General features: G+C 38.9%; 1 protein-coding gene and 1 long non-coding RNA gene across 5 annotated transcripts in view; one reads left to right on the top strand and one right to left on the bottom strand.

Annotated features, from left to right (window-relative positions):
* Positions 1-246: 246 nt before the first annotated feature.
* Positions 247-21,377, top strand: LOC136841763 (uncharacterized). Its single transcript, XR_010854079.1, has 3 exons — positions 247-385; positions 7,601-7,663; positions 21,248-21,377. It is a non-coding gene; the product is annotated as an uncharacterized lncRNA (long non-coding RNA).
* The window catches only part of LOC136841761 (zinc finger protein 665-like), a 248,156-nt gene continuing 230,161 nt past the window's right edge, over positions 4,332-22,326 (bottom strand). For all 4 annotated transcript variants that reach the window (XM_067109030.1, XM_067109033.1, XM_067109031.1 and 1 more), the window contains one exon: positions 4,332-7,447. In XM_067109030.1, the coding sequence (XP_066965131.1) occupies positions 4,873-7,233 (2,361 nt within the window). In that variant the 5' untranslated portion in view covers positions 7,234-7,447 and the 3' untranslated portion in view covers positions 4,332-4,872. The remainder of the gene's footprint in view (positions 7,448-22,326) is intronic.

The following is a 22,326-nucleotide window of genomic DNA, read 5'->3' as shown; positions in this document are numbered from 1 at the left end:
CTTGATAAAGCTCTTAGGTATGTGTTTCGATCCAAAAGTTGACCTTCATCATGGAGCAAACTTCTTTAAGTAGAACAACAAAATAAAGAAATGGTGGTGTCTTCAACTTCATGAACTGGAAGTTCTGTTGGTTTGAACCAAACCATTGTTCCCTTAGCCATATTTTTCTTGGTATTTATCTAGTCTAGATTTTTCAAGTATCTCAGATTTTGTTTGTAGCAATTTTTAAAAACTGAATGTGTTGCAGGGCTTGCTGGATAACTCCCAGATATAAAGACTTACTACGGTGTTTGGAGGTTTTGAAAATACTGGTGGAAAGATGTGGCTTCACAAGTTTGGATCATTCAGGAAGATGCTTTCATTAATTGCTCAGCAAGATTTACAGGTATGTACACTACTTTATTATTTAAGAGTTATGTTGGTCAGCACCCTCATTGACCTAAACAGGGAAATGTACATCAGTCATATTCACCACATCAGTCTTCAACATGTTACTGAGGGATACTTGTACAATTTGGATCCTGAAACTGAGTTACCTCTTAAAAAATTTTAAATCTGGTATTATAATCATGTTATAACTCCTGTTGCAAGACTGAATGGCAAGAAGCTAGAAATACAGCATCCAGATGTGGTGGTCATCTTGCTGAAGACACACCACTCGGTTCTGAAATAAGGAGTACCGTTTGCTTGCAATATAAACTTAGTTCCTTCTCCATGCCCTCACATCTGCTTTCCTCAGTTCTATATATGCTCCAACTGTTTCTCCATGTGCTCATGTTGTACAGTACTTTTCTCTCATGCATGTGCTGATTTACTGATCTGGTTAGGTCTGCTAGTTCCACCAGAAGTGTTTCTGGTTACTTCATAGGAACATAATTTTTCTTGTACATACCAAGACAAAGGAACAAAGGTCTGAAAGGGGTGAGAAAAATAGTTGAACCATCTGATGATACTTGCAGCTGTGGAGAGAAGAGTTGACCTGATGACCATCTGGAAGGAAGTTTGGCTGCTTCATATATAAATAATCTTGCTCGCTGGCCCATAGGATGGCCCATCTCTGTGGGAATGGAATCCTGATCACTGCACCATTTTCTGGAAACAACATTTGAACACCATGAGCTTCAAGAATGTGATGCCTCATGTTATTAGTGTTCACTGCACCTCTAACTGGGCTGCTTATCATTGTTTAAGCATTTTTGAGAATTTCTGGAGGAAGAAGAAATACTGATGCTCTGCCCAATAAAGTCTGAAGTCCTTCCATTTGAGAACATTTTGCTTTTAACAGGTTGGTATCTCCATCATTTGCATCTAATCTTCATTCTGAGTCTCTTCTGGAACGAGTTTTTCAAGAGAGAGCTGGCAGATCTCCACTGGAGGATCTTGTCACAGGAACCTGTTTGATAGTTCCAAGAAGTTTGTGATTGTCTTAAAGTCTGATTAAAGCTTCTGTTTTTAATTTACCAAAAGTCCAGGTTTTTAAAACTTTGATAATCCCTACTTTACCCTTTTGTTGCAGTCTGGAAGGCAAAAAGTTTGTCCTGTACCCTTGAACCACAAATGCAGATTTTGCAGAATGGGTTTTGGACTGGGACTGGCATTATCCCCAATGTCAGTATCTAGTGATTTTAAAGGCCAAAATAGTTCTCACAACCAAATCTGCTCACCCCACATGAACCTAAGCACATGGAGGGATCTGGAAGAGGTATACTGTACTATACTTAAAAACATTGAAATACAACGCAAAATGCTCTCTTTTGACTTAATCCAACATAAGCTATTTTCTCCATAATGAAAAACTTGAATTGATGCAGTGTATTTGCATTTGATTTCTATACTGGCTTATACCCTCCAGTTGGGAAACAAAAATCCAGCCATAGAAGTCTAGCGAGTCTCGTAAAGTTGCTTTATTGCCCCTTTGTTATTCATGCCCACTTCCTCCACTCCAACATTTCAGAACTTGACTAGCTAGTTGGTCAGCAAAAAAAAAAAAAAATGGCATTAGGTGGCCATTCTATAGTACAGTACCTAACAGTACAGTACCTGAAAACTTGAGTCAATTTCATGTTTCCATTGCCCTTCTGGATCTCTGCAGAAGCCCACACTGATTAGTTCTGGAAGATGGGTAAATGATTTAGAGTAGTGACTCTTCCTTTCCACTTTGGAGTTCTTGCATTTCTTTGTCCTGCTCAAACTGTAGGTCTAGTTGATGAGCCTTGAAATCTGGTGCATAGTTAAAACTCCTTCCCAACCTCTGGAGAGCCAATCTTTAAATTTTGCATAAGACAGCCACAGTATTCTCTATGAAGTGGAATCTTTAAAAAAGTCTTACATTCCACATTGTTTACTCACTCCTCAGTCTCAGGAATTGAATTGGAAAATAATATTTTAGTGACCTAAATTTTCACATAATTTCCTAGGACTCCGTTTACGAAATTAAATACGATGGTATTCATTCACGTACAAGAGATCATTTTCCTCTTTAATTTCTTGACCAAAGAAACCTGGCAAACTGCATTAGTTCTTACATAATTGGATCCTGGCTAATAACTGGCAAACTAATTGGCAACTAGTGCACTATGTCAGCACTTTCAGTGGTATCTGACGAGATCATAATGAATGGATATCTTCTGATGGATGTACCATCATGGCAAATAAAATGAGTAAAGTATTCCTTGGCTGGGTCCGAGTTGAAGCCCAGTTGATGCTGTGGCACAGCAGTCCTGTCCAGGGTAATTATCCTCACATGCTGTATACCAATGACTGAGTAATATAAAACAAGTACAAAATGAGCCGAAGTTTCTTTGGCACAATTGAGTTTTCGGTACAATGTATAATGTTGTATGAAACTCTCAGTTACTCCCCAGATGCAGTCAAGTAAAGGTGTGTCACACCTCCAGAAAGCACTGTCAGACACACGATCCTTGGCTAACCTTAACCTTAAATAAGATAAAAACTACTGAGGCTAGAGGGCTGCAATTTGGTATGTTTGATGAATGCAGCGTGGATGATCAACATATCAATTTGCAGCCCTCTAGCCTCAGTAATTTTTAAGATCTGAGGTGTCACAAAAAACTGAGGATGGACAAACAAAGCCACCTCAATAGTTTACTTTTACAGAAAACTCAAATTGGAGAACTGTCATAACAATAACAATTACTTTCAACAACAAAAATTCATGCCACTACCAGTTAAGATTTGTCAAAGTGAATGAAAATTACCCGAAAGAGTTTATCATAATGCTTCCATCTAACCCCGGACCCTGGAAAGAAATAAGAATTTTTGGCAGGCAAGATGAAGTCTTACCAAGAAGAGTCTTGAGTGACATTCATGTACCACTTGATTAGGAGCCAACCACCATTTCAGTTTCTTAATAATAAACTCGTTACAGGGTACCAAAGTTGAAAGCTTTTGAAGTTAAGACCTCAAGATTTGCCAGTTTTCACATCAGAGATTCAGTTCATGAACCCACTACCTTTTGATACATATGGTGAACACTGAATTACTGGGATTAAAACCTCATTGCTCTCGTATCACATGGCCAGCTGGATAACTGTGAAGATGCTCCTGGGTAAATACTTTACCATAAAACCCGGAGGTGCCAAAGTTACCTACTGCTTGCTATACTAAAGATGTCTGGCAGCCAAGTGTTGTCATATAACACTATGTACACCCATCTTATATGTCACCATTAACCTGCTTTTCTCCTGGACAGCTAAGACTTTTCTATACCTCACCTGCTTTGTCCTTCCCTCCTGTATGGTGATTCAAGCCATTTTTATGATTATTGGCTTTGTACTAACAAACTATGTTTTAATAATAAAACTTATTTTGTACAAACCCATTAACCATCAACTCTAGTGCCCTTCTCTTTTCTCCTTTCTCTCCAGATGGAGGTCAGCACAGAATACCAATAGCATATCCATGAGGATCCACTAATGGGCTAAGCATGTGAGCTTAAACTGTTTCATTTTAAATGTTTTGCTTCATGCGCCTGGATTGTGTTTCTCACAGTTAAAGAACTTTTATGATTAACAGCCTTGTATAAATACTAATTTTACTGTAAAGACAGTATTTTGACCTCACAGCCTATACACAGGAACCTTTCTTTTGATATGTTAAAAGACTTATCCCTAAATATTTACAATATTTACCCCAACAATTGCACCCTAAACTCACAAGAGTAGGAAAAATTATATTTTTCATAATGTACTCATTGAGACCTAACTTATCCATTTGTAATTTTAATATCTTTATGCTACCCTATTATGCATCAAGAGTTTGCACTCCCACAAAATTGTGCAGACAGGAATTGGGTGTGTACTATACAGTACTATGATGTTATTACATTTATTAAACTAAAATTTGAAAAGAAACATCATTCAGTCAGGTGGAGATGCTGACACCAGGAATATAGGAACGGGTATTTTGCACTGATGTGCAGTTGATCCAAAAAAGGAATGCAACAAACTCCAAGTAATGGAATTACTTATGAATTCTGAGAAAAAGTGTAAGTGATAAGTAGCTTACATACAGCTGTAACAAAATCATTGACACTGCTGAAACAGGGACAAGAGTACCCCTACTATACATACAACATAGTGAACTTGTACATAATGATCACTGTCCGCTAAACTTTTATTACAATAATTGCAATCTTCACCACAGACTAACAATAGTCATACTGTATACACAAAAATGTGGCCTACACTTCAGCATGATTTGCAAAATATCATGCAACTCTTGCGATTCAGGATTTACATGGAATGAAAAATAAACTGCATCTCAGTATACCAATACACTGTTTTGGTAATATATTGATTATATGTTACAGTCAGTATAAAATCTAATATATTATTACAGCATATGCACAAATTAGTATGAATGATCCATTTTATTGACTAAAATACCATCTGTTACACTCTCCGAATCTTCCTGTAACCTAAAAATAACCTGAGCTCTAGCTGGTTGAACATCTATTTCTAAAGATGTACTGTTTGAACATTCAATTGATGGCCCATTACACACCAAGTCTTTATTCTTATTAAGCTCTGAAACTTCTTGTGTTACATAATTTATATCTGGGACAGAACCCCCAAAATGACTTGAGTCATAAATTTCCCCAATATCAGTCTGGGAACACACTATAACCTGATGTGAACAGGACTTGTAATGCAACTCATAGTCATTTTTGTGAGTGAATATTTGTCCACATACTTCACAAACAAAGTTTTCTGGAGACTGTCCAGGCTGCAAACTCTGAGAATGTGATTTCAGGTGTTCTTCTAGTTTGTTCTTTGCACCAAAAAACATTCCACAAACAGAACACAGGTGTGCCATTTCCTCATTATGCATAATCATGTGTGTGTTAACTGTTTTCCGTAGCCGGAAGCGTTTGTTACATGTGTCACACTGGTAAGGTTTCTTATTTTCATTATGGATTTTCAAATGAATATTGAGTAATGCAACCCTGTGAAATGATTTCCCACAAAGAGAGCAAACAAATGGCTTTTCACCTGTATGGAGTCTCATGTGGTTGGTTAACAATGAACTCTGATAAAAAGTTTTTCCACAGAATTTACACTCAAAATTTTTTGCAATAGACTTCAGTACACCTGGTTCCAAGCCCTGCAGTTCCTCTTGTGAATGAGTACTGTAGTGGGGTTTAATATTTTTCTTGTGAGCAAATTTCTTTCCACATAGCTCACAGGAGTAAGGTTTATCTGAGCGATGAACTCGCATGTGTTCCTTCAACTTAAAATGTTGGATGAATGCAAGTGGACACAAATTGCATTTGTAAGGTTTTTCTCCTTGGTGAATTTTGTAATGGAATTTCAGGCTTCCCCTCGAACCTAACATTTTACCACACAGGTCACATTTGTACTTTTTCTCACCAGTATGAGTTTTCACATGCTGTCTAAGGTATAATGACGAAGCAAAAGTTTTTCCACAGTTATTGCAACAATAATCTTTCTTTCCCAAATGAATATCAATGTGAGTTTTAAGATACTGTTTATGATACATATTGCCACAGATATCACACTGGGCTTTATTGCTAATAAACTCATGCAGATGCTTTTCTCGAATGTGTTGTTTCAAGCAGCGCTTATTCCGTAGCCTCTTTGCACAATAGGAACATTCACTTTCACCAGTGTGAATATTTTTATGTTTGAGTAGATTTCTTCTCAGGGAAAATTCTTTTCCACAGATATCACAGTCCAACTGCTTTGGGTGAGTGTGTCGCTTCATATGGAGTGTTAAATAATTCTGATGTTTGAAGCTCATTCCACACATATGACAGTCATAAGTCTGACTTTTCTTGGAATGAGTTTGCAGATGGGCCTTGATGTAATGCTTGTCATATACCTTACCACAAACAGTGCATGGATGTTGTTGCCCCTCTGAATGGACTTTGCGCATGTGAATTTTTAAGGCATCAGCATTCTTAACTTTCTGGCTGCACAAAAGGCAACACTGCCCATCAGAATGTATCATTTTATGTTTTACTAAATTGCTCTTGCTAGAGATTGCTTTCCCACAAATATCACATTCAAATATTTCTGGATTTGCATGGATTTTTGAGTGGAATTTCAAATCGCCACATAAGGAAAAGGATATATCACATACTTCACATTTATGGAACTCCTTGTTCACATGCTCCCTGAGCAGCTCCTCAGATGGAAAGACATGCCGACATCGAATACACCTTGTTGGTGTCCTCGGGACAGTGTGCTGTTTCATGTGTTTCAGTAAACTTGCCTTTGTCTTGAATACTGATGAGCAGGTATCACATTTAAAATTCTTGATTAATGAAACACCAGTACGACTTCTGGAACCTCCATGCTTTCCTATTTTTGATGACTGATAATAAAAAGGAGCATTTCCTACACCAATTTCATTAACATGTGTCTCCAAATGTAGTCTGAAATCTTTATCTCCCTTGTGTACCATTCCACATACTGAGCATTCATATGAAATGCCTGAGGCATGTTTGTTCATGTGATTTTCCAACAGTGATTTACTTGAAAACTTTTCACCACACTTTGAACATTCACAAACATCCACTTCATCATGCTTCAAAATATGTATTTTCAGGCTACTTTCCAGAATGAACTCCCTTTCACAAATGGAACATTTCTTCATTTTTGCAGGCAATTTTTCAGTTTGACCCTTCCCTTGTAACATTTTAAATAGCATAAAACAACAAATGGTATAATATAAAATGTACAAGAACATTTATTAAATATGTGTATAATTACTTCATTTACTTTGTAAAATTTCACTCCAGATTAGTATTTCAAAACCACAGGTCATATATGGGTTTATTTTAAAGGTGCAAATTAAAGTTTTGGTCACTTTCCATTTCCAACACCATATAAATTTCAAAATTCTTTGACTCTGCTTCCATTATCTCATGGCAGTAATTTTCTATATATACATCTTTGTTTTCCTGAAAAAAAAGTCAATATTAAATTACAATTAAGGAGAAAATACTAAATTACTGACCATTTCTTATTTTTACTTAACCACAAAATAAAGTCTAATAATATTTTGAATTTTCATCAGAATCTTAACTCTCAAAATGTATCTGAATTCTTTTCAGAATAGACATCTGCCCAAGATAAAAACCTGTTATGACAAGAATAAATCCAGCGAAGCAAATTTGGTAAGTCAGAACCATAGTGTTCAACTGAATGTGTGCACTGGCTATGGGATGAAAGTCATTCATTTATATACTACACTAACAATTTTAGTTAATCTCCTTTCCTCACAAAAGTTATTTTTCTTTCATCAAAAACCCATTACCTTAACATAGCCTAACCACGCATTGTATGTTCATTCCAAATGTGTTAATGCACTTGCAAAAGAAAGATGATCAATTGGTTGAGGTAGGTTGGCATATGAGTCTACAGTCTCTTAAATCTTTGGTAGTTCAGGTTGTGTCTGTTAACCAATCAAAGCATCTCAAATTTTTGGGATAGTTCTAGATAACCTACTCCTGGTTCCCAGCTGCTATGCCTTCTTTACTTGGACAAGTTTTGCTGCTTGATCCTTCGCTAACTCCTGTCACACATGCTCTGTACTTTTGGTGTGTGCTTTTTCTATTCTCCTAGTCAACTAATTAAGCCCTTCTCAGTCTCAAGTCTGCAGCATCAGCAACAAGTTTGCATTTGCATCAGCTCCCTCCTGCTACATTCCAAGCTTCAATAGGAGACAAGCAGCAGCACAAGCCACATATTCATGCCAAGCAAAGTAAGAAGTATCAGACAAAGTTCATAATGGGGTCTAGTGAGGCTGAGCAAAAACAGAGTTAAATCCTAACTGAGAGGTTTAACCAAAGACCTGACAACAATGAAGAAATGTCTGAAATATACCCATTACTCCTAATATCATATCATATATATTGTAGTGAAAGAGTACTTGTGAGAGAACTATCCTGTAACTTTTAATAGCGAAAAGAGACAGCTTCTTGAAGTTCATCAGTAGTAAATCAAGAAGACCTGGAGCCCAAAGTCCTCCAAGGTCAAGATTTACAGTATTACAACCACTATGTTTGGCTTTGAACAAAATTGTTCTTAACTGGCATTCAACAATGTGGCAAACAGAACCAGCAAGGTAATTTTCCACTCCTGTCAGTAGGCACTGCAGATACCTAAGAGAGGGGATAAAGGGAAGGGTCTGACAGCTATCGCTTGAGAGCATCTACCAACAAATTTTTGTGTCCTGGGATGAATTGCAGCATAATATAACTACATGCTTTTCTGCCCAAAAGGATTTATCTATTGACAACAGACAAAGAAACTCCACTGTCTCTCTCTGTGATTCCACAAATAAGCAACAGTAGTCAAGCTGTTGATGTGAACCCAACACACCAATCTGTAAAGGCAACTGTGAATGCCTGGAGGCTGAGGAAGATGGTTTGCAATTCCAAGATGCTGATATGCTTCTGCTGATCCTTGGGCAACCACACACATTTGCCTTGAAGTCAGGGTATCTAAAAACATTCACAGGTCAGGGTCCAGCAGAACCAGAGAAGCACCTTTTACAGATATCTTATCACCAATCAGGTCCTCAAGGTTGGTCCTCATGATGCTGGTTAAATTAAGTAAAGTACCTGTATATATTAGTTTAACCAGACCACTGAGCTGATTAACAACTCTCCTAGGGCTGGCCCAAAGGATTAGATTTATTTTACATGGCTACGAACCAACTGGTTGCCTAGCAATGGGACCTACAGCTTATTGTGGAATCCGAACAACATTATGACAAGAAATTAATTTCTATCACCAGAAATAAATTCCTCTAATTCTTCACTGGCTGGTCAGAGAGTCGAACGCTGGGCCAAAAGCGTGCTAGCCGAGAGCTCTACCCACCCCTCCAATGAAGAACTCTCATGATGCTGGATCTGTGATTTTTATTAAATTTATGCAGTCAAGCTAAGCACTGGAGCAATTTTGGCCACCCAGTGCTAAAGACAGAGAAAAGAGGAGCTGGAGTGGTTAAATAGCAAGATATGGGAATCCTGAAAATAGAGGTGGTGAAGTACAAGAATCCAATTGTGAAAATGGGAGAAAATCCCAACAGTTCCACTAAGAAGTAATATTTAGAGAAGTTGTAACTGCTTGATTGATTTATAGAAATTGGCAAACATGCCAAAGCACTCGAGCAACTAAAGCCAAACAGTACTTACAATCTAAGATTGTAAATTGCAGAACAATAAATAAAAAAAACTTGAACATATATAATGGATGTAAAAACAACCAAATTAAAATCTGGTAAAAAAACTGTACTAATAAAACTTTATTTTCCTTAACAACAACATTAATCTATTTACATCACAGTTATTATCAAGTACTGTACAGTGAACCCCCCGTATTTGCGGGGGATGCGTACCACACACACCCCCCGCGAATAGCTAAAATTGGCGAATACTTAAAACCCAGCTAAAAACGCTTAGAACTGCCCATTTTGATAGTTTAAACACAAGAAAAACCCTTTAAAAATGCTTATACCTGAGTATTTTAATAGTTTTATCACAAAAAGTGCATTTATTCATGAAAATTATATGAAAATACAGTAATCAGTGAATATTTCTCAGTGAAAAATACCGCGAATGGGTTAGATATGTTCCACAGAGAAACCCGCGAATGCGTGAGTCCACGAATCATGAGAACGCGAATACAGGGGGTTTACTGTACCTAACTCATGGACCTGCCATATAGTGAGGTAGCTCCTCTCTCTTGGGTAAAAAGTGGGCAGTCAATTAGAAGGTGCTTTACAGTTAAAACTTTACAGTTAAAACTTATCAACAGGTATTGCTCCCTTCCCCACTTTGCATCAAATACCTATGATGGCATGCAAATGTCCTGTATGCAGCCCTATTACAATATTTCTTCATCCAATCTGGATGATCTGAAGACTGCTGTCTCTTATTGGAAGGTTGAGTGACATTCAACTTGAGATTATATTTTATGCTATCCTAGCTCACTGTCCACTTACATTTATAAAAATGGATAATTTCTCTAAAATCTCAGTGTGGAAGGTTTATAAGTGACTGATTCTGTAATCCCATTGCCTCTTTTAACTGCTTATCTGCTTTCTCATTTCTGTCTATACCCACATGAGCAGGTACCCGACAAAAGCTCACCCTAATATGCTTATGATAGGAGGGTCAGCCAATCTTGCACTTTTTGTTCAAAGTGGTGAAAGAGCATCATTGTTTTGAAGAGATAAAACACTACTGGAGTCAGAACATATAATAAAACTTTTCTATATTAAAAACATATTTAATAGTTTCAAGTATGGCATATAATTTAGTTATGAATATGAAGCAGGAAGATGGTAATTTCCTCTTGATAACAGCATCTCCTGCTACACCTGCACAGCCAACTCCATCTTCCAACTTTGAGCCATCAATATATATGCTTTGCCCTCACTTCCAGAAAGAATGTTGGTGAAATTCACCTTTTATTACTTCACTGGAACTGTGCTTCTTCACTCCAACCACTGGGCATATTCAAACAGGTATTTGGTACCAGAGTGTAGATTTGGGGTATGAAACCTGTACTAATGGTGTCTTCAGTATGGCAATATTTCTTCAAGTTTCATTTCCAGGGTAGGGTAGTAAAGTTTATTTGCTGTTCAATCTTCTGGGTTTTTTCACATGCAGTTATTTACAATTTGGACTGCTTTTAGAAATTCAGGATTTTAGGAACTAACCTATGCTTAATTCCTCCCTGATGGCTGAAAGGAGCGGGGGCAAAATCCAAATCCACATAATTACTGGTCACAGAAAGTGTTGTATGCCCCTGTAAATATCTATAGTCCCAAGTTATGTCCAACTTGCTTCAACATAAAGATATATATAAAGCCTAAGCAGAGTTTTTGGTCTGCACCACAACCAAAATGTGATGCTACCTTCAATATATTCAGTGACTAATCTTGCTGGTGAGGTCATTCATACCTTCAATATATTCAGTGACTAACCTTGTTGGTGAGGATGTTCATACAAGTGCCAAAGGTAAGCTTCTTACCTAGAAATTCAAGTTCATGTGGTATAATGTTGTCTTTTAAGAACAGGTTGGTATCTCCTCTCTCTTCCTAGTTCGTGTGAATCTGATGGCTCATGTTTTTTAAACGAAAACTTACACCCTCTAACATCTGCCGCATTTTGAGGCTGCATTTATTGCAGTCTGAACCTTCCTGCATGCTTCTGCAGCAGTAGACCTGCTGCAATAGATAGCAAGGTCATCTACAAATAATGAACCTTGAACCCCAGTTGCAAGGTGGTCCATTAAACTATTGACTGCTACCACAAATAGGGCAACATTAAGCACACTACCTTGCGAGACATGTTCCTCCTGTACATAGGAAGAGGAAAATAGGATTCCTATGCAGATTTTTTGATAGTGATCTGATAAAAAAAATCCTTCAGACATAGTACATATTACCTCCAATGCCCTAAGAAGCTACTGATTCAAGTTACAATTCCTTCAAGTGATATCATATGCTTTCTCCATATCAAAGATGATTCCAGCAACTCAGAGCACTTTGGATCTCCATAGAAAACATTAATAGTGGGTATAAAGTACTTCTACTCTTTCTGAATGAAAGTTGCCTATTGGATAAATTTTTTTGTTTCACGCACCGGACCAATCCATTATTCACGGTTCTTGCAGATAGCTTACATGCATAGCTTGTAAGTGCTGTAGACCTGTTACTATGAGTTGGCTGTGGGTTCTTGCTTGGCTTGACCAAGGGCTACAGCTGATGTCTTGCAAGACACTGGGGTAGTGTGGAATTTCCAAAGATCATTCAGGATATCCAAGATGAAGACCTTTGTGATCTCTGAAAGATGCTTTAACATTTCATACCTAATATCATTCTCCCCAGGGGATGTTGTTGAAGAATTGGCTAAAACATTCAGCATCTTGTACATGACGAAGGAGTATTGAAAGCCATTGTATTATTAGACTGAATTTGAACTACTAATGGAGAATTTCAAATTTGCTGAAGCTCAGGGAGAGTACTGCGTTGCACTTGATACAATGGCAAAATGGTTCCCAAACATCTCTGCCACTTCTTTAGGAACAGATACAGTATACCGTATACAGTATCCAATCTTAACCTGTAAGATAAGCAGTGGATCTAGAAGGAACTGGCCATGCAATTTCCTGATCTTATTTCAGATTTGGCTAGATGAAGTTTTTCTGAGATCTCCAAGCTATAATTTATCCATTATAGTCTCTTAGCTTTCTTTTCTGCTTTTCACAAGCTCTGGCATATGCTACTTATTTCCCTAAGTATATCTTAGTTTAACCAGACAACTGAGCTGATTAACAGCTCTCCTAGGGCTAGCCCGAAGGATTAGATTTATTTTTACGTGGCTAAGAAACAATTGGTTACCTAGCAACGGGACCTACAGCTTATTGTGGAATCCGAACCACATTATAGCAAGAAATTAATTTCTATCACCAGAAACAAATTCCTCTTGTTCTTCACTTGCCGGTCGGAGATTCGAACTCGCGACCAACCTGGTGATCTTAAATGTCTGTGAATGCATTTTCTGGTGCCTTTCCTAGCAACTGTACATTTCAGGTTCCACCAACGAACAGCAGGACGCTGTGGAAAACCTGCAGCTGTGGGTTATACATGTACAGTCGACCCCCACCTATTCGCGGTTCGGGATTTGAGGCCTCACCTATTCGCAGTTTTTCTGTGGCACTTATCCCTGAATTATTCGTGAAAAATTTGGTAATTTGCAGATTTTTTTGTTGAGAAATATTCACTAATTACTGTATTTTCATGTTATTTTCGTGACTAAATACATTTCTTATGATAAAAAGTTATTTACTAATTTTCTTATGATAAAAAAATTATTTACAAATTTTCAAATATTAATACAGTAATAATGTAAACAGCAAAATACTGATAGATTGTATTTTTTTTTAATGCATATTAAATATTTAGGTACTGTACAGTATTTAACTCCACTTGTGAATTCCCACTGTTTCCCCTATGTACCATAAAGAGAAAACGGGACTGCTTCAATACTGTATGAGAGAAAATGGATGTTCCTAGATAAAAGGTTAACTTGAATAGTCTCACACTTAGCTGTATGCTATATATTTTTGGTTGTAAGATGACTTGATATTAAAGTTTTTTAGGTGATAGTTTAAGGTAAACAAGCAGGCCCTGGTTATCAGCGATCTGGTTTTCTGGCAATTGTCTAGCGATGAAAATCAGCGATTTTCAGCGCCAATTTCCGCTTATCAGCGCTGATAAATACCTAACAGAGGCGCTGATTTTCGGTTATCATCGATTTTCGCTTATCAGCAATTTTCGCTTATCATCATGCCATCGGAACAGAACCCTCACCGATAACCGGGGACTGCCTGTATTCAGTGTAGGATGATAGTTTAAGGTATACATTTGGTGTTTGAACTATTAAAACAGGCAGTTATAAGCATTTTTCGAGGGGGTTTTGGTATTTGCCTGTTTAGTGTGGTATGTATCCCCCGCAAATACTGGGGGGTGACTGTATCTGAACTATCAAGTACTACGTCAGTAAAGTCCTGATAGGCTTGAATAGAAGGGAAGTCCTTGGAATTCTTTTCAATGTGTGTTACACTTCATATGAACTTCAGTCTGCTTCATCTACTTTCCACTATGGGAGATTTGGGGATGGAGTATTTTATGAATATATTGCATGTGTCTGGCCCAATGGTCTCTGCCATATAGGTGCTTACTGACTGACCACACGTATTCTAGTGTAAAAGCCAAGGAGCATATAGTTAAATCTATAGCAGAAGAGGAATTTTGGTATACATCATATCTTGTCAGTGATCCAGAGTTCAATAAACTACATCATTATTGTCATGCAGCTGATCAGTAATGTTACCCCATCTACCACATACGTTACCTCCCGAGAGAGTAGGTTTTGCATTAAAATTACCCATTAATAAGAATGGGAATGATAACCAACCAGTTAGGTGTTGAAGATCAGAGATATCTAACTGACTGTCATTTCTGGGCATATCAAAGAGGTCAATCTAGGTTGCAGTTACAGAGAATATAGTGTGTCTTTTTATCAATACGAACTTGTACAGAACAAACCTGAAGAACTTTGTTTAGTTACATTTTACTGATTTATGGATCATGAAACCTGTGTGCCTCCTTAAACCCTTACTCCTGGTTGTGGGGAAGATCTGTAAACATTACAATTATAATTTCTACCACTGCAATGTGTCTACGATATTTGTTTCTTGGAGACATATCTTTCCATACAAATCCCTGATTAGTGTGTTTATTTGTTCAGCACTAGAAACAGCACCATGTGTACTCCACTGTATCATTTTTATATATATATATTTTTTTTTAGTTCTTTTCCTTGCTGGTTATGTTACTTTGGGATGTTGAATCTGTGGCTGGCCTAAAGACCTGTGCCTTTCTATTAGTGCCTTCTGTTTATTATTTACCGTTATTCTATTTATTTCTTAATGAGGATGCTGTTATGCTTTTTATATTCAAGACACTAAACTCCTTTGCACCCGCACAATTCTTGTTAGGCTCAGGGGTATCATGATTTTTATTTTCAATTCTGGGGAGAGATGGAGGGGAGGATGATGGAGTTCTTACTTTCTCTGATACTTTTTTTGATATTTCATTTTTTCAAGCAGAAATTCTAACTATGGTGGTGGATGTATTAAAGGAGATGGTGATGTATTTACCTTAGGAGGCAGCTTACCTTCTTTTGAGGAGTGAGCTCTTGCCTTGACAGCTGGGCCCCTACCACTGGAGATGGAGCACATGCTTACAAGGGAGGATGCTAATGCATTGACTGGACCCCTTGTGTGAGAGGTAAAGGATTTAAAACTCTTGCACAGTTCTTAGGTCGTTCCATTCATCTTTCTTGCATGACCAATGCAGATGTGTTCAGCCTTTACTTTATTGTTACTGCTTGCTCAAATTTAAATTCTTTACATTTTTTTATCATTGGATTTATAGTATAAGTCATGGTTAATACACTTTGGAGCAGAAGAGCATAAATCATGTTCGGGGGCTGAGCAATTATTACAACTTTAGAATTTTTCCACACTCCTGATAAGTGGCCAGACTTGAAGCAGTTAAAATACTGTATAGGTGGTGGAGGGGCCTTACTCTAGCTCTCTCATTTTCAAATGTAACATGGGATGGCATATTTGGGTCCTCAGATGTCAAAATGATCATGCTGATATATTTTATATCTTTCACACTATTGATGAGCTCATTTCTAGGATTTCACTTTCTGTGAATTCATGCAAGTCTAAAGATCACCCCTCACCCATAGTTCAAGTTCCTTTGAGGTCTGATCTCTCTAAGCATTTATTATTAAGCAGCACAGCACTCTACATCTGCATCCTCACAGTGAGTAGGACCCTTGCAGTGTATCCCACCACTTAGCTTGTTTCAAATATGATGCCAAAGAAGTACCAACTTGTCAACCTCTGAAAAGTGTGGCAAAGTTCAGAAGTGTAGATCAAGGTAGGTAATAATAAAGAGTAGGGATAGGTGGCTCCACTAAGTAGCAGGATGCTAAATCACCGCTTTATTACATACTCTAGATAAGGGCACCATGGCATCATGTTCAAAGTACAGTCATTACCATAATCAATGCCATTTACAGGTCAACAAAAGAGGAAGAGGGAGACAGGAAAATTCATAAGAGGAGAAAAGAAAGGGGTAAAGGTTCTAACATTTAGTTGAACCCAAAGCATAAACAGTAAGACCAAATAATGCTTAGTCCCTGCAGCGGATCCCCATGGCCCTACCTCATCAAGGAATTGGGATCAGGGGTCAAAGAGGTTGCACAGCATGATGGAAAAAAGGAAGCAAAAAAAAAAGGGGGGTTAAACTAAAAGCTTAAAAAGTATGTACAGATATACACAGATATGCACAGAAGGGACACTGTAAACACCTTTTATTAATGCCTACAGTGCAATACGTGAGGTGCAATAATGGGACTACCTCTTTATGGGGAATTTGGATATACTGTAACACTGTAGCTGCCTTGCAACAAAATGACAGATGAAGTTGGAGGGAGTGGATCTGGAACAGACTGTGAGACCCTCAGTTCTCCAGACCCAGCAGATGAACTGTCAGAACTTGCCATGACTTGTCTGTTGGAAGAGGATAACACAGGAAATCCTGAATGATGTGCTGGAGATGGTGGATCCTGTCTTCTGAGGGCCAACCTAACTCTTGGACAGTGTCAGTCCTCTTGCTAAGGTACATCATTCAAAAGGGGATAGGTGTGACTCCCTAAAGTTGACATGTAAGCAAAAAGACAGACACAATGCCAGGAAGATTTCCACATGACTCTCCAACTCCTTGGAAGAGGCCAAGTTAGTCATCCAAGTAACACTGTTGATAAAGGGCCAAACATGCCCAAGAAGCGACAGGTGCCACTCCCACGGAGCTGTTTTAGGTTCAAATGAGAAGTGCTAGAATTGCATCTCACATTAACCACACAAATTGAAGGACCTTCCCTTGAGAGAGGAGGAACAGAGACTTGAAAGTGATCACCCCTCAGGTCTGCAGAGCCAAAGAACACTCCCTTGCACATTGATCTTCTTACTCCTCAGTATCTGCCCGAAAAGGCATCAGATGAAGAAACTTATTTGAGATGGATGGTCTACAATCAGTCTCTAACCTCCCAGAACGCCTGTATGAGGAAGAGATGACAGGAGCACCCATATATCTCCAGCAGTGCTCCTTCAGTGGCTCTCTTCTCTGACAAGGAGGAAACCATCTCAACTAGGACAAAAATCTTCAGGTTGAATGGGTGGGACTTGAGAGTGAAGGATTGAGTCAGTGGTGGCCTCTTTTTTGTCAATTTTAATAAGCTGTATTTTAACAAGATATCTTTCACATTCATCAACTGTTCCAAGATACTCTTTTCCTGAGGCAGGACCAGATCTGCTGAACAGCAGCACCAATATGCAGTAAATGTGTCTCACTGTCAAACTTCTCAGTTCCAGAGGTCCTTTGTTCCACAGTCCAGCCTCCCTGAGATGGTGTGCAATTGGAACCTCAAAAGTTGAGTGAAATGCAGTGCATTACTACCCTACATCAATTCTCCTTGCATTTTAATAAATTACTTACATTTTTATTTACTTGTTCATTCATTCATTTGTTCATTTATTTTTCTTAATTTAGTAACTGATCTCTATTTCCCGTATTTCCTAATACCTTCTGTTACTGCTTTCCTGTGAATACCATATTCTTCGGAAGCTAGAATTTCAAGGCGATGGCTCTTGTGGGCTTGTTCCATATAAATAGGGTTCATCTTCTGAACATTGATCTTTAAAAATGTTGAGAACCTAAAAGTATCATCCCATATCTTCCTAAACCCAACAAACCCTCTGAAGGTTAGCACCGCTATAGGTGAGCAATTGATAAGGACAAAACACTATCTTCTACCTACTCAGATAAGTGACTTATACTACACCAAGCCACAGTCACTAGGGCAAAAATGTGATTTGGGACTTTGAGGCAGCTTGACATTTGTGAGGAGAGTACAAATATCCCTCTGGCTACCATGAGGCTTCTAGTTGGAGTAGGACTGCTGATACTGAAAGGTGTAAGACTGTGCTGAAGCGCCAAGTAAGAGGCTGATAAAAAGAGAGAGGTTCAGGGGCACGGTTGGAATCTTAGCGGTAACCAAATTTGTGGATGGTCCAGCTGGGATTTCAGGAGGTGGACTAGCAGCAGCCAAAAGAAACTACAAGTCTATGAGAGGAGAGGCAACATTAAAGGAAACATAAATATGGCTGCAATGTAACCCACAAGCTTAATCTACAAAAGAGAGCCAGTGGAAGAGCAAGCAGAACATGAACAATGTTGAGCAGGAGAGGCATACAATCTGGGAGCACACTATCAATGGATCAATAGTAACTGGACTAAGGTGTGTTAATGAGACCTGGAATAGCATCTCAGATTACAACCCCACACAGTAAGGTATTTGTCTTTCTGGATTTAACAAGTTGATGACCCTAAAGAACTGTTTGCACACAAATAAAGCTAATTATGATTACAGTACAGGCAGTCCCTGGTTATCAGTGGGGAGGTTCCTTTCTGAGGGTGTGATGATAACCGAAAATCGCAATAACCGAAAATCAGTGATTTTCTGTGATTTTGGGGCATTTTTGGGGCTTATCAGCGCCAACAAACACAGATTTTCGGTTATCGGCGTCTCTGTTAGGTATGTTTCAGTGCCAATACCCAATTCTTGGCACCGATAGGCAGAAATTGGTGATTTTCGTCGCTAGACAAGCACCATAAAAATGGATCGCCGTTAACCAAGCCCGCCGTCAACCTGGGACCGCCTGTACTGTATTTGTAGTAAACAAATACTTTCTTTAAGCAAAATATACCAACGCTTTAAGTAATTTGTATTTTTTCTAAATATATAAACCAGAACCATTCATTCAGGATATTCCTCAGTGTGAGCTGGATACATGAAACAGCTGTTGAAATTTAGTAATAAGGAGGTTAATTAGAGGTAGGCAGGTGTGTGGGAAGAAAGACAGTGCTGCAAGGCTCACGTTGGCACAAAAGCATGTTTTCTCTTGTCAGAAACTGATGAGCCATGAGTTTCCACCACAAGTTCATGGACGAGAAAAAGGGGAATCCCAAGCCTTCCTAGAGCCAACTTAGCATGCCGCGATGCGACTAAGGCTAACAGAACAAGTCAAGGTGAAATCTCAATCCAAGGTCTTTCTCAATAACCACACAGTGCCTAAGTTGAGATGCAGAACATGAGGCACATTCCACTGTGGATGCTGAAGCTAACTAGGTGGGTAAGGCTATTCAAAAATTCAAATGAGCATGAACAAAATAACTCTGAGGAAAAAGAGGTCTATGTCCTTCAGCTGGAAGACCCGGCTGAAGGCAGAGGAATAGGCTTTATTGCATGGACTAAGAGAATGCTTGTCTACACAGGTGGATGAGTAAGTAAGAGATCTGCTGCATCATCAATCAGAGATGGTCCACTCCCTGATATATAATAGTTGAGGGTGCCTCAAAACATGTGGTTAGCAGAGAAGAGTGGGCTTAAAAGGATTTTCCTTGAGCCTCAACCACAAAAGCTAGCAGCTCAAGGATACCATTCAGCATTTAGCCAACGTGGAGCTACTAGAGTTAACCGAGACCTGGAGTGACAAAAACTTGGTTATCATATAGAGAATTAGACGGACAAGAGGAAGGCAAAGATACCAAGATTATCCTAGGTGCTGCTGGAGGTATTTTCAAAAACAGTCTGGGGGTCTGGAACAGGAAAGCAGAACACCAAGGCTCAAAAAGCCTTCATTTTCCCACACAAGAAATTAGGGACCAACATGTCATGCCTAACTGACCCTGGCAGCTGAGCTGCAAACATTCCCAAGATTTTCATGTATACATGAAGGACATTCTGTCAACACACCTAAAGTAGAGATTTCCCAGATGTGCACCCCACCCCTTCCTGATGCACCTGAGAACAGAAGCACCTCCAGAGGTGAAGTGCTCAAAGCAGCTCAGGATATTTCCATCAACCAGACACCAAGCAAAGGTTCACTTTTAGCTCAAAGGCATGACGTGAGAGGATGGGATGCTTGAGGCCAACCAGTGTTGTCAAAGGGAGTGTGTGAGGAACAATGGTGGGTTGTTGCCTCCTTACCTTTTCTGTTTTTTCCTTTGTGTTAGGAGTTGACATCTGTCATGGAGTGCTTGACAGTGTTAGTCGGGTTCGCAACAGCGAGGAGTCAGCAGTTGGGTAGCAGCAGCTCGTATGCCTACCTGGGAGTCAGCAGTTGGGGTAGCAGCAGCAGTTATTTGTACCTGGAAGTCAGGTTCTGGAGGAGGGAACGACCAGTCTGGTTCAGAGCGGCAGAGTGTCAGAGTCTTGGCAGCAGAGCAGCGGAGAGTATTTGAGGACGAGGTGGAGTTTGTCTTGATCATCCGGTGTTGGAGGATGATGTCCATGCTGTTTCTAAGGACGAGACGGTTGTTGTGTCAGCTCTGTCGAAGTCATCCGGTATTGGATCGTGGCTCTCATTGTTTGAGGAAGTGTTCCCGTTTACTCTATGTATCATCATTATGTCGCTTCAGTGTTAATTTAACTATGTATTATGCTGCCTATTTTTGTTTCTGTTTACTTTACAGATTGTTATTGTTGTTATGCTGCCTATTTTGTCATTATTATTGTTTATTCTTTGTACATCTTTATGATTTTATGATTTTTCAATGTCCTTGTTATTGCAGTGTGGATTTGTTTACTGATACTTTGACTGGTTTTAAATATTATTTTTGTTAATTGATCATTTTGTGTTTTTGCCACCCAGAACCTGTGCTCACTTGTAAATATGTATATTACTTATCGTAAATAAATTAATATTAAGGTCACTTTTTGGTTTTGCTTTGCTCCTCCCTCCTTTGGTTGTCACCTTTCGTCAGTCATTACAGCCCAATTGCTTGTTTTTTAGAACCTGCTGGTCTTGGAAAGATGAGATCGTAACATTGGCGACTTTAGGCAGGGTTGGTTCTGTTTTGGCTGGCGGGGATGTGGCAGCATCGGGGGGAGCATTTTTGTGGTTGTAAAAAAAAAAAAAAATTCCTTTTTGTAAAAATTTTTTTTGTTAGGTAGGGAGGTGTGAGGAACAATTGTTTACCAATTGTTCCCCTTGGTGGGTTGTTGCCTCCTTACCTTTTTCTGTTTTTTCCTTTGTGTAAGGAGTTGACGTCTGTCGTGGGGTGCTTGACAGCGTTAGTCAGGTTCGCAGCAGCGAGGAGTCAGCAGTTGGGTAGCAGCAGCCCGTATGCTTACCTGGGAGTCAGCAGTTGGGGTAGCAGCAGCAGGGATTCGTACCTGAAAGTCAGGTTCTGGAGGGGGGAACAACCAGTCTGGTTCAGAGCAGCAGAGAGTATTTGAGGACGAGATGGTTGTTTTATCAACTCTGTCATGACTGTCTGGCGTTGGAGGAGGATGTCCATACTGTTTCCAGGACGAGATGGTTGTGTCGACTCTGTCGAAGTCATCCGGTATTGGATCGTGGCTCTCATTGTTTGAGGAAGTGTTCCCGTTTGCTCTATGTATCATCATTATGCTGCTTCAGTGTTATTTTAATTATGTATTATGCTGCCTGTTTTTGTTTCTGTTGGCTTTACAGATTATTGTTGTTATGCTGCCTATTTTGTCATTATTATTATTTATTCTTTGTATATCTGTATGATTTTATAATTTTTATGGCCTTGTTATTGCAGTGTGGATTTGTTTATTGATGCTTTGACTGGTTTTAAATATTATTTTTGTTAATTGATCATTTTGTGTTTTTGCCACCCATAACCTGTGCTCACTTGTAAATATGTTTATTACTTATTGTAAATAAATTAATATTAAGGTCACTTTTTGGTTTTGTTCTGCTCCCCCCTCCTTTGTTTGTCACCTCTCATTAGCCATTACAGCCCAATTGCTTGTTTTTGTTTTCGAACCCGCTGGTCTCTGAAATACGAGATTGTAAGAGAGCATCTGTGGAGATGCCTGAGAGGAATGCATTTCTTCAAGGATGACAAATGACCTGGAACACGTTGCCAAACCTGAGCTAGTTGTTCCCAGTTATTTTCTCAGTGAGAGCCCATTACTTAAACCCAGTTGCACCCCTAAACCAACAACTATTTCAAGGTTGGACCAGACTACACAAAGTGAGATCTAAGGGACCATCAAAGTGAGTACCAGCCTACCTGAGCCACCTGATCATCTTTTGTTTCTGCAAGTGGACTGACAGGTCTGATATTCAATGCACATGAATATGC

The sequence above is a fragment of the Macrobrachium rosenbergii genome, chromosome 9, assembly GCF_040412425.1.
Source record: "Macrobrachium rosenbergii isolate ZJJX-2024 chromosome 9, ASM4041242v1, whole genome shotgun sequence".
NCBI lineage: Eukaryota > Metazoa > Arthropoda > Malacostraca > Decapoda > Palaemonidae > Macrobrachium > Macrobrachium rosenbergii.
Note: the sequence above shows the minus strand (reverse complement) of the source record. Positions and strands in the feature narration are given on the sequence as shown.